Raw genomic sequence first — 18,364 nt, forward strand, 5'->3', positions numbered from 1 at the left:
CTCCACCGCTTCAGAAACTCCCCTCAAGACACAGAGTTCACAGTTACTGAGCTACAAGGAGTGACTATAGGAAGTCATGTGTTCAGGGAAATGACGTCATAACCACACTGGCTGTTGCTGTGGTCAATAAAAGATGGTGAAGTCGTGGTCATGATGAATGAATGTCCACTGAGGTGGGTTGGTGTGTCATCTGATGTGCACACAAAGAGGAGACTTCTGCCTGTCAATGTGGTTTGAGGTAACCTTTCACTTTTGTATCAAATTTATATTTATCAAATTATGTTTAGTTCTATCTGATAGACGCCACAACCATCAATATCGATTTTAATATCAATATACCAAATTAATTCTCTCCATAAATAACCTCTAATCTAATCTAATCTAAAAAGATGAATAGGACCTCCACCTTGGTTTGTATAGATGCATAAGCACATAAGACCAGTTATCATTTGACATTTATGTTAATAAAACATCATGTCAACAGAAATATAAAATATGAGTCATATATTTGCTGAGATAATGTGTGTCAGAACTGATAGTACCAGAGTCCCATGAACACAGTCACCATTGTGGTCCAGAACCATCTGTGTTGAGGCATGAAGGCTACTTTTATCATCTCCAGTGGAATTTAAGATCATATCCTGCCATGAAATGAGTAACACACCCAACAATAACAGGAAAGTTCCATGATGTGTTGGTAACGTGGCACACAATAACATTGGCATCACTGCCCACTGAATCACTTAGCCGCATTAGTAGCTCCTATTTGACTTTGCCTCATCAGGTCTTAATAAATGCTGTTGTTGTTACATCATGCTGTTATCTCTCACAAGTGTGGGCATTATTTTCAAGTTTCCACTACTACCATTAACCCTAAAATGATAACTGTGTGCAGCCCTAATCAAACATTTAACACTGTTTGAAACCAATTTGTGCAGTGGATTAAATAAGAGATGATCATTTTCATGTCCTGCAAATTGGGAAGCTATTGATCGTGGTCCCTGAGGTTATTTTAGCAAACAGACTGCCCACAGGAGGAACCACTAGTCTGACTCTGACCAGGAACAATATTATTACCTACCATCTTGGTATACTCATTCAGAAACAAAGCCAAAAAGGCATCATTTTAAAAGGGTTTGAGGTCAAGTATTGATTAGGACAGTGGATTATATTCTCAAATTACCATTGAGTGCTATATCACTACCTTTAGCCAGACAAGGTTTATCTGATGTTTCAAGTCTAACGATAAACTAAGATAATCAGCTGTCATCGACCATCCAGACAGACACACAAAGAATCTTCCTCTCTAACTCTTTCAGCGTTGTTTTTTTATTCGCTGTTGATCCTAAATGACCAAACTGATAGCGCAGTTGCAAGTTTTGATTATGATTCCAATATTTATTATTGTAGTTTATTATAATCTGTATAATTAGAACATTGCTTTTCTGTGACTCACATAATGGACCTGTTTATACATCAACATCCATCCATCCAGCTTGGGTCTGTCAGATATTATTAACACATTACTCTACTACCGTCACCTTCTCTCACTATGAATGGCCATCATTGTGACTGCCCCTCCTAACATACTGTAACACTATACTATCAAAGGCCTTTTGTCAATGCAACACATTGGAAAAAGTTCATTTATTAAATGCGGGAAAGCATCCTCTGTTTCCTCAAAGCATCATTTTTGTCCCCTTGAAACCTGTCATTGTGTTGGGGGATATTACGGATGCAAACTCTGTGACTCCAACTGTAGGATGGGACAACAGGTCCTCTGTGTTGTCTGGACAAAGTGGGCTCAACTGAAGTGAGTCTGCGTGTGTCTGTGCATCAGAAAGACACTGGCTGCTCTAATAAAGATGGTTACTGTTGTGTTAAATAGAGGTTGTTGTCTTGTTGCTAAATCAGTCCTCACCACATCTATAGCATTTTACAAATGCAAATAAGTTTCAACTTCCTTTTACAGGGGGTGTGAGGGCACTGAGAGAAGTTTACAAATGGTCACATGTGCTACACTAGAATAAGGTGTGTGAGGTAACTATGAGGATTAGCGATCATAATAGCAGGAAGTTAATGACGTGCTAACTAAAATAAGGTGAACAATGCAGGGTTCCTAAGGAAGAGAACGCAGAGAAACAGAGGAAGAAAGACGTGGAGGACAAATGATGAACCGGGACAGGCTGAAGTAGCCTTTAGTAGGGGAGTAGGATTTCTAAAAATTTTCCATAAATGTTCTTAGCGTGTCTGCTTGTTCATATCTCTCATGGAGAACCTGTCAGACTGGTAGGACTTGACTGTCTCTTGCTTTCATTATGCCAGTCTCATGATCATAACTCTCCAGAATTAACACTCTTTTAAGAACAGATGTGGACACAAAGTTGGTTAGGGAGGGTAAAATTCTACATTTACTTCCTTATAATGACATTGCATGCAAGTTTCAGAGTTAAAAATGGACTGTGATAAACATTAAGATCAGTGACCTATTTTCAGGCAGTTAAAAATCTAATCAGTAACCTGAAATGTATTCTGTTTAAAAAATATTTGTTTTAAAAACATTTTGATATCGAGTAGGTCCTCTGTCACCCTCTCTATTTAATATTCCCTTCTTTTTGGTAAAACTGTTTTCATTGCATTCACAATCTAGTCATTTTTAGCAGGACTAAATAAATTATGTAATCTTGAATGAGGACGTAAACTGTTGATGTGCTACGAACTTGATGGAAATCCCATTGTGAGTGTAAACAGTCATTTTACTTTACATTTTCACAAGTATGTGACTCAAAATAAAGATAAAATAAAAGCAGTAGAAGCTATTCCGTCTTTTAGGTCTTAATTTGTGTCACGCTCCAAAACACTGGACCCTACAGGGCCCTGAATGCATTTTAGACATGAAAATACACATACTGTACCTAGTTTTTAGGTCACTTATTCTTCTGAGTTCATTACTAGGAATTATACAGATTTTTATGTATACCAGGGTCAAATCTCTGAAAGAAGCTAAAAGCTAACAATAACAAAATCAACACAGTTCTCATCCTAGTTAACATTTTCTACTCCAGCTGGTTATGATGATATTAATAAGGTAGATACTTGTTCATAAATCAAACTACAGGACAAACTAAAATAAAAGGTGCAGGTGTCTGAGTGGCCCAGTCTTAGATTAAAGGACTTGCAGCGGTTCTTAACTCAACTTTAACATATTGTCCAAAAAAGTTTTTTTTTAAATAGTCATCACTTATTCACAATAATTTGAAAATAAAAAAAGACAAAAATCTGAACGCTACCGCAATAAAAGCTTGGAAATAAAACCAACATGACCCGTTTTTCTTAAAATGTCTATGTTCAGGGGAATATACCTGCTGAGGTAAAGTTGGTTTCCAGCAGTGCATGCTGCATTAGAGGGACGTGATGATAAAATCAGAGCTGTGACTCAGGGTTTTGTGTGTTGCACGGGTGTCACAGAGAAAGCACAGTGAACGACCATTTCCCCACACCTTCCACTTGAACCAGCAAATGACATTTATTTATAGTTTGATCAAAGTGTTCTCATACTTACTGCAAACTCATTGACTGCCAAAGACTAGCGTCTTTCCATTCAGTGACGTAACACATAGCTGGCAGCCAAAGGGTTAATATGCAAACTCAGTGACTTGTTGATAGTGAATGTGTGTACATAGACAAATGAGATGAGACTTTTATCTCGTGGGATAACTTCTGTAGGCAGTCCTGTCAGAACCAGATATAACAAGTTTAACCTTGAACTGAATCTGAATATTAGACTTACTCAGCAGTGAGAGAGCAGACATCAGTCTTTGTTCAGTTGGCGGCTACTTAAAACTCAAGATAATCTGGTGTTGAGGCCAACTAGAAGAGTGCTCTTACATGAGACAAGGACGAGTGACACTGAGCAAAAACAGTTTCTTATTTACTTGACAGTTAAAATTACCACAGAAGAGCAGGAAGAGAGGAGAGTGACTCGTGGCCGACCGAGGAAATGAGAGGATGTTAAAGCAGAACTATGAGTCGCCATTAGTGCGAGATAAAAACACAGCTCATGTACAATATGCAAGGAAAGAAATTTTATTAGTTCAAACCTCTGTAGATACAACAGCATCTCAAGGTTTCGCAACAGCTGAGCAATAAAAAAGACTTACAAAAGATTTTTTTATGGCAACCACCTTACTTAAAAGACAAATCATAAATATCACAACTCCCCAAATCCTAATACACTTTACTTGATAGGATTACAGATTACAGCTGTCACTCACACCTACACACAGCGCATACTTGCTATTTAAAAACCATCCTTAAATTTAAATAAGTAGTATTCATTAATAAATATGACATATTTCAACGATAAGTGGCTGCACTGGTCTCTTTTAAGAAATATGAATGAAATATGTTATTAGTGATATTGTGTGAATGTGCCCGAGTAAAGCAGTATAGAAGTGCTTAATACAAATCTGGATGAAACCTACATGAACGCAGATTGAGACAAACACAAAAGTCAGTGTTCTTCCCTTCCAACAGCAAGAAAGGTCTAGTGTATAAATATGAAAGGTCTAAAGTGCATCTGTCAAAGACTTGTCGAAAATGAATTCACTCTGTTATATGAATCTGCAACCCCAACTGATACATGTTACACCATAGATTTTCCAAAGGTATCAAAATTGTGTGAAAACATGGTTGTGCATACCTGAAGCATCAGCATCACCTCTCATCACCAACAACACATTATTAGTATGGTGTGGTACCTACAGTGTGTGTGTACCTGTCTCTTTTTTTTTTTTTTGATGCGTTTGGGGTGTTTGTAGGTACCACGTTTGGGGGAGCAGGCTTTGTAGCTCTCAGCTCACAACATGAGCGCAATGAAGGCTGACTGAAAGCTAAAACATAGTTCCAGGTCACATTGCTGTCTCTTTTTAATCGGTATATTCATGGCTGGGGGAGGATGGATTCAGAGTCCCACACGCATTCTGCAAAGGAAAAAAAAGTATGCATATCGTTTGCAGACTTAAACTGATTCCTCCTTGGCCCAAGTTACACCCCCGATCCCCAAAATGTTCTAAAAAAATCTGCCAATTCCTCTTGATGTGATCCTGCTTAAAAGCTGCGGGTGAAAACAGAACCACATTGGAACAAGAAATGAAATTCCAACAGCGGTCCCATTTAAAAACAAAATACTGAGGAAATGAAAACAATGTCGTTGTGTCAGTACCAACGGTACATACAGGTATAGTTCTCGTTGTTTGTAGGCAATGGTTACAGGTAACGTAAATTAATAAACATGTTCACATTGTCAATGGTGTGAAGCAATTCTGCTGGAAATGAGCTTCTAAGTCAGATCTGTAAGTCCGTTTAACCCCTGGTTCTCTCGGCCATCCTTGGTGAGAAGCGAGGGTTTAGATCTTAGGCAGTTTGGGAGCACTGACTAGAGGGTTGGTCTCTTGCAGAAATTGCCGTCCGGCACTCTTGTAGTCGAAGGTGCAGTCGTGAGTCTCTGCGTAGCGGTGAGTGGCACAGAAGTTGTGACCGCACCTGAAAGAAAAACATGAACAGAAATCAGTATATTTAATAACAATATTTAAATAATTTATATATATATATATATATATATATATAATTGGTTATTTAAATATGGAAAACACACAGATCAAAACACAGAATGTGTTCATAATAGAGTATGTCTCCATCAGCAGACATCACTTGCTAAAGCAGTTTATTTCAAGTCCACAGATCTGTTCTCCTAATGGATTCTTCATATTCTTTAATCTTTCATTTCCCATTGGTGTATAAGTAAAAAGAGCAGCACTATTCAATCCCTAATTATTATGTTTGAACACACTAATCGTGACTAAATTGCACGAGTCATAATTGCTTAAGTTTACCATGTGACACAAGTGGCATCAGTTGTGTTTTTTTTTACAAACAGCTCAATCTCCACCTCAAGGAGCTTAGAGTTACACACTGTTACATCAGATGGACTGGACTCGAGGGTGAAGTCACACTGATGTCGCACAGAGAAGCTCTTATGATGTTAATAACTTGTGACGGAACAAGAAATGGAAATCTCTCCAGACAGAAGGTTGAGACAAAATGTGGAATTATAAAAAGAGCACTTTGTACTAAAATGTGCCTTTCAAGCAGAGGAGTGACAACGACAGAGAGAGAAAGAGACAGAAAGAGATAGAAACAGAAAGATAGAGAGAGACAGGGAGATAGAGAGAGCGAGTGAGAGTGAGAGCACAGGTGAAAACCTGTACCTGCACTCGTAGCTGGTGGCCAGGCCAGTCTTCCTGCCACAGAGGAAGCAGTGCTTGAAGCTTTTCTTCTTGGGGCCTGTGGGAGCCTTGACAGGAGGTAGGTGGCACGTTGGAGTGCCTGAGTGGAGAAACATGAAGAATTTCATTCAAGATAGCAGAGAGACACAGGTGATCATGTTGTGGAAATGTGTGTATCAGCGCCTCCGTTTAATCTGCACCTAGTCAAACCATGTCCCTCGGCTCTCTTCTCATTCGCGTTCCTGCTTCACCCAGCCTGACTTGTAATTCAAAGAACATTTAACAACTGTTTCTGTCTTCTTACTAGGCCCTTTGCTTAACTTTGCGCTTGTTGAGCGTTTCACAGGCTTCCGTTTGCTCAAGATACAAGATCTTCTTCAAAGATCTGTATAAGGGAAGAATTTTATACTGTACTTTTATTCTTTTATTCTCTAGTCAGTCCTTCTAGACATGAAACCTCAACCATTTTCAAAAGCTGTTAAAGGCAAAACTACTGCAGTGAAATCACACAAAGGAGTTTTGTCCAGAGAAGAAATACGCTGTTAAACGTTAAGTCACATTTCTCTGAATCTTCATTTTTCACCTCTATATGAAATCATCTCTATCAGCCTCTCAAGCAGGATGTCATCCGACTTGTCAAGGTTGGTGTTGTAGAAATCAACAGATGAATTAAAATTCAAAACTAAACAAATTATTGAACTCATCATGACTATGAATCATACATAATCATCATTTGTCTCTTATGCCCCATTCACAATATCACAATGTCAGTGTATGACAATGTGAGCCTCCTACATGTTTGTCTTTTTCCTTTATGCGTGATGGGTAACAAGAGTTGTGTGAAGCACATGGACTGACATGCGAAGGATTTTGATAATATCTTCAGAATCAGACAACTGCATTGTACTCTGATGCCACTGAATAATGAGTTTTTGAGCAGGAAGGGTAGCAGAGGTGAGCAGCAAGACAAAGACGACACAGTAAAATGACAGCCATTTACTGTTTAGCTGCGTCTTTACCACAAAGATAGAGCTAACATGCTCTCTCTGTGTGCCTGGTATGTACTAAGAAACCATGAAACAAGCATCAGGTATGAAAAGACATCTGACAGCAAAAATATCATTAGCCAGCAAGGTTGCATAGTACATTTTAATCTTTTAAAAGCCAACAAAACCAACTTCAGCAAGTGTTGAAGTGTGTGAGTACCAGCAGAAGACCTGCCTCTGATGGTGCAGGAGCAGCTGGCAGAGATCAGGAATATCTTACATTAAAGATCTCATTTCAAACAGTGGCTTTAGACCGGTTTGGGGCATTCGTCAAACAGTTTGAAGTTGCACCATGGTGATTCTGCTACTTCAGTTAGAATCCAACTTCTATCAACAACTGAAGGCTGCGGACGCAGAGCTGCACGTCTGTCTTTCATCCAAACATGAGCATCCATCTCTGGGTGAGCCCTACTGCTAATAGTAAGTCACATTTACCCCCTTCCCCTCTCTCTAAACAACTAATAAATGTGTATGTTTGCGTTGGCTCTCAGAGGGGTGCAGAAAGTACACTTTAAAATGCAAAAAACAAACAAACGAAAAATGATCTTTTAAATTGCACTTTCTATGAGCATGAAGGGAGGGTTTCCCTATCATGTCAGTTTAAAGGCTGTCACCGATGCCCACAGGAAAAACCTGCCACAAAAAATAATCTCTTAAAAACCACAGTATGCAAACTGGCACATTCACGTTGTTTTAATCCCAGCTTTTTGTTTCTCTTGACAATTAATTTCAAGCTTGCTGTGCTTTCAAACAATACGGTCACAAATTAAAATTTTGACGCCGCTGTTCTTCAAACGCTGCAGACAGCTGTCACTAATGTAGATTTCCTTTTAAAAAGACGGGACATCAAGTATTCTTTAGCCATTGCAATTAGGATCACTACACTTGTCATAATTTTGAATCTACTTCTATACATTTCAAATTTTCTTGTGTACCAGACTACAGTTACAATTTCATTGTCGTGAATTAGGGTTGTACCAATTACCTAATGTTTGTTCCTTTATAAGATGATGTGATATGTTCATGTTCTGCAGTAGTGGACAAACAGTGGAAAGAGACAAAAAGGTTTTTTGGTGTATCTCAGCTCGTTTCACGAATCAGTGTCGATACCTTCCCAGGAAATGCTTGGAATATTGTTTTGTGTTCCTCCACAGCTCAGATGCAGATGACGGTGGAAAACGTTTCAATATTTTAACTGTGCACAATCAGATTTTTGTTCATGTCAGGTGTAGCTGGAACAGCGCAGGTTTCCAGGAACAAAAGAACTAATTTATTCTCCTGGTCAGTGTGTTCCAAGTAATTTGCTTGAAATAATTGCTGTTGAAATATTTCACAGAGAAAAAAGATTTTCTTCAGAGGAGCTCAATTTCAGTTTAGTATTAATTTAGAATCTTATTTGAGATTTATTCAACTGAAAGGTGTTTCCAGTTTGCTTGTAATGGTATTAACAAGAATCCTTCCAGGAAACCTCTGGGAAATACTGTATTTAAAAAAAATAAATAGAGGGAAACATCAGGCCAGTGGAGTAGATTAATCTTTTTTGATAAAATATGTGTTTTAATTTGTCAGCGGCATTACAAGGAAATTACTGGCCTGATTTTAATCCTGACCTTAACTCTGAGGATGGAACACAGGCCAGTTCTGGGGTGAATCTTAATCAGATGGCTGATAGTTTTTTCCACTTACTGAGGATAAGAAAAAGATTAGCAGCAACAATGCTAAATGACAACAAAGCAGAGGTGAACAGAAGTCATCTTGAGGGCTTGTCAATTGGGGTTGTTTCGTGCCATTTATGGCTGATTCTGTGGTCATCAACAATAAATTCTCAGCCTCTGGGAAACACTGATGAACAAACAGAAAATGGAAAAAGGAAAATGAAGAAACTTGACTCACGACTCGGGCATATTGATCAAGGCATTTTCATCCGTATTCTCTGTGAATAGAGTAAGCATATCAGTTTCTGGCATAAATAAGTGAGCGTTCTTGTGTGTAGGGCTTCTGATGTGTGTGCCGTCTCTGCACTCGTAGAAATAATGAATATTTAAAACCCTTGCGGAGCTTCGTTGCAGCACTCATAGCACAGGCAATGAAGCCTCTCACGTAGGAAAAACAAGCCTGTGTGTGTGTGTGACTGCTGCTTTCAAAAACAGCAACTTGGAACCATGAGTGTTCCCCGCTGAGTCCATAATAGCATCCTGAAAATACAACAGGTGGCTGTAAAGACAGACACTTCTTCATACGAGTGCCTTGTGAAAATAAAGTGTCCCTTACCGATTCTTCCGAATGAAGACATGACTCCCCCAGCAGAGGATGTGTTTGGGGACTGAGAAAAAAGCAACATGAAATCATTTTAGAGCCAATCAAAACTATTTCAATGATTTATCTCTTGATTATTTTTAAGCAGCTGTAAAATACTTTAAAATATCACCTAATAATACAGTGGTACCTCTACTTACGAATGTCTCTATATACTAAATTTTCTACTTACGAAACACCTCAACAAGAAAATATTGCCTCTAGTTACGAAAGAAATTTCGAGTTACGAAAGGTAAAAATACAGTATAGGCTGCTACTAGCAGCTCCCAAAGGTTCCTGAACGCAACATTTTTATAGCTGCTCTGCCATTGGCTATTACCTAGCATCCTGGCATCCCATTGGCTAAGAGGGACCTCTGTGCTCTGTGTGTAGCTAGATAGGTGTCTTTGCAGCGTCCTCATCATTCAGCCCTCGACCCATGAGGTGTTCTGATGGTTTTATGTAAATACATTAACTTTTAGGGTATTCACTATGGACCCCAAGAAAGTGACGAAGAAAAGAATTTTTTGTCCGTACAAACAAAGCAAGAGAAAATAGCATTAAAAAGGGATGTGTTTGGTTTATCTCGCCAAAGAATATGGCTGTAACGCATCTACAATCGCCACGTTATTAAAACAAAAGGAAGTTTAAGGAGTGTAAGGCATCGCGTGGGTGGTTGGAGAAGTTCAAAAGGAGGACTGGAATTCACTCTGCTGTTCGGCATGGTGAGGCAAGAGCGCATGAACCAGAGAGGGCAAAAAACAATGAGGACTGCAGTTAAAAGGTAAATAACCCTCGTTTTTATTCTTTGGTCTATTCTTTCTTTTTTACATTATGCAAAACTCTAATTTATTTTGTAATAATCTAATCGTAACATGTATTTGTTACATGTTTTGATGCATTTTTATGCTTTATAAAACATTTATGTCTGAATTTTGGGGGTCTTGGAACGGATTAGGGCATTTGCATGGAAAACGCGTCTCTACTTACAAAATTTTCTACTTACGAAATGTCTTCCAGAACCAATTAATTTCGTAGGTAGAGGTACCACTGTATATTAACAGGTCACTATCACAGGTTAGTATTAACAACATGTCCATCCTCTTTTCTAGGAACCCTGCAGAGAAAAGGTATACACTGTGGATTATAAAAGATTAAATGTATAAAATTGATTTTCTTCACACAAAAATAGAAAATAACTAACAGATAAACGAAAATATTGTTTTTGTATTTCATCCATCTACCTTCATTATTGGTAATTACAAACTAATCTCCATATATATACATATACATATACACACACACACACACACACACACACACACACACACACACACACACACACACACACACACACACACACACACACACACACACACACACACAAATTACAAGGCAGGGTTGTGATGTGCGAAACAATATGATCAATATATAATGGAAAACCATTAACTGGTCCTTTTGTGTACTGGATCATGTATGAGTTAATTCCAACTGCTCAGCCTTAAGGCTATCAGCAGAGAAGCAGGAGCATTTACTTTTCCATTACATCATCTACTGTGCTCTAAGGCATGCTGAGACTGTTACCAGTCCATATTGTGGCCCATCATAATATGCTGACATCTCTGCATGATGATCAGTTTGATTTGAATTATTTTGCCACGGCATAACTTCTCTCTCACATACTTACATACATACAAAATGTACAGCTATGGAAATACTGTGACTCCAGTATTACGAAAGGAAAAGAGTGTAAGTGATTAATCTAAGCTGTGTAATGTTGAGGAACTTGGTGACTGTCCTATTGAAGGTAATGCTGTGACAGCTACAACAAAAACGGGTGATGTCTAAGATCGCTCACCTCTACCTTTAAGTATCTGCTGCATTTGTAGTTTGGTAAAAGCTTAGACAGAGGTCTATCAAAGAGTTAATATTGACTATTTGAAGCACCCACTTTAAACAACAAATAGAAAATGAAGATAAATGCTTCAAAACAAATAGCCTGGACAATACAGCCAAATCAGACACCAGTCTGTGCTCACCACATAAGAGGCTGCTGCTCGATGCAATGGTGACAATTGTCTGATGAGATCCTTCTGAAGGAGTCTGTTGGTTGAACTCGAAGGTAACCTGCTGCCAAAGCTGCCTTGCTCTAAGGCAATGGCAGGAGCCAATGCCAATGCAAGCCCCAGACTGTTGCCAAGGCTGCCCTTGCCGCTACCCGGTGCCCTTGTGGAGAGAGAGGCCAAGAGGTCAGAGTTGTTCAGGGATCCCACGGGCTCTTTAAAGGCTTCGCTGGCCATCTTAGTGATGCCGTCCCTCTTAGACATAAAGTCTGGCATCTTGCCAGGCGACTCCACTTCAACACCACAAATGTGTGGTGGATGAGCTGGTGAGGTGGCGGAGGGGTGAAGGGATGTGTTTCCGTGCTTTGCTTGTGCTGAGGCTTGTGCATGAAGGCTGGGTTGTAAACAGCTGTTAGAAATGGAAGGTGAGGCACAAGCGGGCATCGGAGGCGAGCTGATATGAAAGGATGTGCCAATTAGTGTCCGATCGGCTCTGCTGGTGAGAGTATCGCTTGTTTCAAGTGTCCAGGAGCTCAGCGGGGAAGAGGAGAGTGGGATCTGGTGCTGAGCCCCGATTTCAAGTGGCAGAGGACCTCCACCCTCCGGCTGAGTGGACACATCCAGACTCAAAGGCTCTGACAGTTCACCAAACGGAGCGGCAGGTTGCGTCGACACCACCAGCCCAGCAGCTTCATCTAACATACCAAAGCCAACTGCCTCGGCTTTAGGCTCAGCTGGGTCAAAGGTGGCATCAGGGGCACCTCTGATACACAGCGGAGGGAGTTGAGGGTAAATACAGTCTCTCATCAACCTGGTGCCACCAATGTCCAATCGGGACACTTTAGGCGGTGGTCTGATATTTGCAAAAGGTGGGCATGTCTCCCATGGCTCCTCTTCCTGGAGAACATAACAAGAGGGTGAGGAGAAAGATGGAGGAGGTCGTCTATGGATGGACATGTGTGCAGATGTCGCAGCAGCAGAGGATGAGGATTTACAGTCTGTGATTGGAGGTAGTTGTGCGCTCGACTGCCGAGGCTGATTGACGTGGTAGAGGGAACGAAAGAGGCGCTGATGGTGTCGTGTGCTGGAAGATCCAAGAGAGCTGCTGAAGGGATGTGGGCTGATGGGGGGCCGTGGTTTTATCTTTGCCGACTTCTTAGGCTGGAAGACAGAGACAGATGATCCTCTCAAATTTATATATAATGGTTATCTCTTTACGTGATTAAAGCTACTTGCATAAATTCATTATGTGGATGTAAGCCTTGTGGAGCTGCTACTTGTCTGCAATGAAAAACTCCATCCTCTTATAAACACATGCAAATTATTAAGCGGTGAAGTAAAACTGCAGTATGCTAAGTGTTTGCTGGGTAGCACTTATGATAACCAAGATTCTGTGATGCAGAAAATTCCAACCTTCTTATTGAGGTTCATGTCCTCCATCTTGGCTTTGAGTAGCTTCATTTTGTTCATAGTGATGGAGTTCTCACGGCTCTGCTGTGCAGCTGTGTAACTCTCTCCATCCTCCTCCTCCTCCTCTGCACATACATTGCGCATCGATTCGGCACTGGAAAACAAAACACTCTTCATATTAGTGACCTAACAAAGCCATCAGCTAAACAGCAGTATTCTCAGTGGCCCTAGATTGCAACATTTCTCACCAGAGTGGGTATTAAAACAGCTGCAAAGACCACAAACGCCTATTGAATCACTGTTGAGTGCTCCGTTCCACAGTTTGTTCAGTGAACTAAAGGTTCACTGAACAAACGCTGGTTCCTTTTAGATCCATGATGAAAACATATTTATGTCATTAAAAAGCCTTAAAAAAACAACAACAGCGTGATAAAACATTCTAACCTCAAAGATTCAGACTGCGGGGTCAGGTTTCCATTTCCCCTGTCGACCACTCTAAAGAAGTTTAGCTGGTCACCCTCGCGATACACCACGAATGTGACCTGCTTGTTGGACAGAGCTTTTTCCCAACCCTCCTCCTTGGTGCTGTCCATCAGGTCTGTCACATCCTTAATAGGATCCTCCATGGTTACTAACAAAAGACAAAACGTGGTTATGAAGTCTACAGAATTACTTCAATGATGTAATTGTAATGGAAATTATTACATTATTTTCCACACTATAAGGCGCACCTTCAATGAATGGCTTATTTTAAAACGTTTTCACATATAAGGCGCACTGGATTATAAAGAGCACTGTCGTTTTTTAAAAGATTAAAGACTTTCAGGTGTGCCTTATAGTGGGGAAAATACTGTAGTTTGATTTTTACATAAAGCTACACTGGTCTAGCTATCATGTGAGTGTACAGGTCTTTGGTCTCTTCCTCACCTCTCCTGGTGTTAATGGGGCCTCCCCTCATTGCCAAGACCAGTTTCAAAGTGCAGCCTCCTGCAATGCTACAAACAAATAAAATGATCATCAAAATGGGCAAACAAATTAGTGTAACCAATTACCTTGTGCATGTAATTCTAATGCTACAGGAGCGGGGAAAACTGCAAGTGACGTCCTTACATTGGGGGTTAAACACTTAAATTCTGAGGCTGATGGTCATACTGTGGTCTGAAGTAGATGGCACTTCTGGAATTCTAATGATATCCTGATGGACTTCTGTGTAAAACTGTTTAATATGAATAGAAGCTTTGTTACTTATTCTTCCAATCTGCTTCTGCACAATATTTAAAAGCCTGCTACAATGTCAGATGCGAGCATAACAAGTTCCAACCAGAGGCAGTTCATGTGGACAAGTATTCATAACAATAAAAACCATCTGTATCCAGCAGACGACTGAAGGGTGAGGTCAGCATCTCATAAAGCCCAGGGGAACACTCTCCAAATACGACCAGCATGTTTATCTTCTCGTCCAATACTACACGTGACCCATTTACAAGATAAATTAAAATAAAGTCAGTGAAGACTTTTAAAGTGCACATGAAAATGATTATAAATGTAGAAAGCATGTTTTCAGATTTATATATCCATTATATTCTAGTAAATAGTCTACCAAAACTAGGGGATTTTTACTGAATGACAGAAAGAGAAATAGATTTACCCATAGTCATGCAGACAATGTTCGTCATCCAGCTCCATATTGTTCCAGATAAGGTGTTGCTGGGCAACAGGGATACCTTCACAATGAGAAGGTAGGAGAGAGAACAACCGAAGTTCAGATGAGTCTACTCGCATTTCAAAGTTCACTAATCTGACAGAGGCAAGATGTGAAAACTTCCAACAGAGGCAGCTATACAGCACCACAGATGATTCTTGTCTGCCCCCTAAAGGCAGAACTATGGAGCTGAAGAAAAAGAGCAGACGACAGATTGACTGGACACTAAAATAATACAGTTTTAGTTGCTGTGCTACGCTGTTACCACAGAATGAAGTCAATTTATCCTGCAGCCAAACAGAAAACCATCAAGCACACGTAACTGGTTGATTGATTCATATGCTGTAATCACTACTGTTGAAAATAAGCACCAGAATGAAAGCCTGAAAACCTAACAAAGGCTCTCTTTAGCTACCCCTTGGAAGGAGATGGAGTGTATGCCTCATTACAAAACTCTCTGAGTTCACACTAAGTGATCTTGCTGAGCTGGTGTGGGAGGCGAGCTAATCTTTTTTATTGTAGAGCGGTACGCTCACACAAGCCTGGATGACACACCTCACACATAAAGAACATGCAGGGTTCCTGACCAAAATACAGCAGCAAACACAAAAGTTATAGAAGCTCATGGTGATCTACAAAAGGACATTTAGGGGACAGTAAAAATCAGTTTGTAATGAACACTTAACATTTAAAAAGTCCCAACAATCCACGCAGACTAATCCGAAATCACTAATTCAAATCCAGATTTTGTGATGCCAATTTCTGCAGTGCCTCATTTGGGAGAGTAAACAGGCGAGTCCTCAGATATAATCTGGTAATGATATTATGAGGTGACTGCACGCAAAACACACTTTTCCACAATTTTTAACGTGTTCCTCCCTCCATACATTTCCTGTAAGTTTCAGCAAAGTGCACTCATTTGCTCCATTTCGTATGAAGAAGAACAAGAAAATGTTTGCATCTATTTCTCTAACTGAATGATATTAAGCATGATAGGCAGCTATGATCTAAGACAAAAGTGCAGGAGATATTGTGTGGATAGCCAAAAGCACAATTTATGTATGCAGTACTCTTTACCAATTACATCCAAGTCCATCAAATTATGAGGCTGTCAGACTCAATCAGTGTATTATCTTTCTAAAATACGGCAATTGCTCTCTAACAGCCTATTAAAACATGTAAATTACACAGTAGTAAACTCTGTACCTTCCAGTCTCTGGATCTTTGCCTTGACTGAAATGACAGCCTCAAAGGGCAACACACGCAGCTCAAAACAGGTTCCGGTCAGGGTCTCTATGAAGAGCTCTATAATGTCATAGAAAGGAAGCTTATACTGAAAAGCTCCCACACTGTCGTCATTAAAGAAGGGTGGCTCTTTTCTGTCTGTCATCTTGGCAAGTTGTGAAAGAGACTTCAGGGATGGATGGTTAAATGAGGAGGGCTGGCCCAGGATGAGGGAGAGAGGGACGGGCATTCACTGGCTTCATGACAGTCACACATAATGCAGGGTGACAACATCTGTAGATAGGAAAAAAGACACTTTCATTAACAGAACTGACTAGATGGCTTGATTACTTGAACCACTGCAACATCTCGATGCAGTGCCATAAACATTCAGTGTCTGCTCATAACAGTTTAATTTGTGATAGCCAATTAACACTTGCAAATCATCTCAGCATTCACACGGCACTCAAAGCTAACCTCTGATAACCACTCCACAACTTGAATGAAGCCTTGTGAAGAGCTTTTCACACAATCCATGTGTGCAGCCACTTATTTGTATGACATTTTGAAACGTGGCAACAAAATCTGTTTAGAGAACGGTTGTTTCTACGAATAGGATTCACCACTGACGACGTATAGTCTTATGTACTGTAAGTTCTAATTATTTGTAAAAATGTTTGTGCTTGAATTACATTACAAACTGAGAACATGCATTCATCAGTGGAAGTAGATACTAGCATCTCTCATTAAACATTCAACACAGCATTAAGAAGCCAAGATTTAAGAACACAAGGCATGTTAGATAACCCCATCTGTGGCATGATATGTTGTGCACCTGCCTCAAACACTTATGTCACCTTGTGTCACTTGACTCACTAACACCTTACATTATTTATTCTGCATCACAGGCAGGTTCGGATGAATTTAACATTAGAATAATGCTATGTCATACATACCAGGTCATGTCTATTACCAGAGACAGAAATGACCAGCTAAGATGATCTTCTACTTTCCTGGGGTTTCTAGTGGAGCCAGATAGGATTTTTATTTTCAAAAACACTTAAGTCATTACTTTTAATATCATATATAAAAATGATTACCACAAACAATTAAATTATCATTTTCAACCCAAGATTGAAAATACATTAGCTTAACAATATTACAAATGTGTTTTGTGACCTGTAAGGTTGACCATTTATTAGACAGACAAAGAAAATCTCATATTCTGTACTCACTTCATTTTGCCACGGTACTGGAAGATATCGAGCACCATGTAATTTAAAAGAACCGTATAAATCTTTCAAATGCTGCTATTATTCCAAACTTGTACAGGAATAACCATCAATGCTCACAGATTAGATTTATACACTGAAAATAAAGTGTCTTGCTGCTTGTGTTAGTATACCAGGCCTTTATTATATAGGAACGTTACCCATTCCAAGACTGAAAGATCATCATAACAGGTTATTCTGTAAAGAAAATGCTTATTTTGTCACCTTATTGGAGATACGCTGTACAAAATATTTTTGGCTTTGTTTAAACGTATAAGAAACTGCAATTGTCCGCTCCATCACGTTAATAGCAGGCTAATTAAAAACAAATTAACTTATTGCAAGGTTAGCTAATGTTAGCTTCCCACTGAGATATACTGGGATAGAAAGCATCACAATACAATCGCAACAGCCAACATCAGTAGAAATAAACCGATACGGATCATTATACTTCCCCGTATTTATAATACACATCGAACCTTTGCTTAAGGTTCGTGTTTTATCGTTAAACCTGCTCACCAGTGTCTTCCGGAGAAAAGCCCGTCTAGCCGACGCTGCTAACATTAGCCGTCGTTGCCATGTTAGCCAACAACTCAAACAATGGCCACCTTTCTCTTCCACAGAAACAAGCTACAAGGCTATGGTCATTAGCTTCAGTCCTGTCCCGTCTGCTGTAAAGTTAGCTACACCGAAAATTACATTCGGTCAAATCTAGACAGGCTTTTCATCACATTTAGCTCTTATAAACTACTTACAAGAGAAGCTGGAGCGTCCACAGCTGTCGAGCGCCGTCAACCCCCTTGTAGGCGACATCGTTATACCTGTCAAAGACGTCTGAACGACACCTTTGTTAGCAAGTAGATTGACAGGCGAGGGAACCAATTAGCGTTACGGATGGACAGATGGGCGGAACAACAAGGGCTCTCAGTGGCAGAAGCGTCTAATTGACACGCCGGTGTTCAGATCATCGCCGAGTTTCATCCAGAACAGTGACATGTTTCATGTTTTGAGAGAATTCCAGTCTTATATGTGATGAAAAATGTCACGTCGTAGAGTACACGATATA

At 39.9% G+C, this 18,364-nt stretch overlaps 1 protein-coding gene across 6 annotated transcripts; it reads right to left on the reverse strand.

Annotated features, from left to right (window-relative positions):
• Nucleotides 1-4,636: 4,636 nt before the first annotated feature.
• Nucleotides 4,637-18,150, reverse strand: zfand4 (zinc finger, AN1-type domain 4). 6 transcript variants are annotated; one of them, XM_068327860.1, is made up of 11 exons: nucleotides 18,054-18,150; nucleotides 16,010-16,321; nucleotides 14,750-14,825; nucleotides 14,029-14,096; nucleotides 13,546-13,732; nucleotides 13,105-13,255; nucleotides 11,668-12,852; nucleotides 9,605-9,656; nucleotides 9,227-9,266; nucleotides 8,944-9,018; nucleotides 6,271-6,387 (listed from the first exon to the last, which is right to left on the reverse strand). In XM_068327860.1, the coding sequence occupies exons 2-10, from the start codon at nucleotides 16,275-16,277 to the stop codon at nucleotides 8,991-8,993; spliced, it is 2,055 nt and encodes a 684-aa protein (XP_068183961.1). In that variant the 5' UTR covers nucleotides 16,278-16,321; nucleotides 18,054-18,150; the 3' UTR covers nucleotides 6,271-6,387; nucleotides 8,944-8,990. The 6 variants fall into 6 exon arrangements, 5 of the variants coding, with proteins under 5 accessions (XP_068183958.1, XP_068183959.1, XP_068183960.1 ...); XM_068327857.1 differs by lacking the exons at nucleotides 8,944-9,018; nucleotides 9,227-9,266 and adding an exon at nucleotides 4,637-5,544 and having other exon boundaries at nucleotides 6,270-6,387; XM_068327858.1 differs by lacking the exons at nucleotides 8,944-9,018; nucleotides 9,227-9,266; nucleotides 18,054-18,150 and adding exons at nucleotides 4,637-5,544; nucleotides 17,818-18,007 and having other exon boundaries at nucleotides 6,270-6,387.
• Nucleotides 18,151-18,364: the final 214 nt, after the last annotated feature.

Source organism: Antennarius striatus, chromosome 11, assembly GCF_040054535.1.
Source record: "Antennarius striatus isolate MH-2024 chromosome 11, ASM4005453v1, whole genome shotgun sequence".
Taxonomy (NCBI): Eukaryota; Metazoa; Chordata; class Actinopteri; order Lophiiformes; family Antennariidae; genus Antennarius; species Antennarius striatus.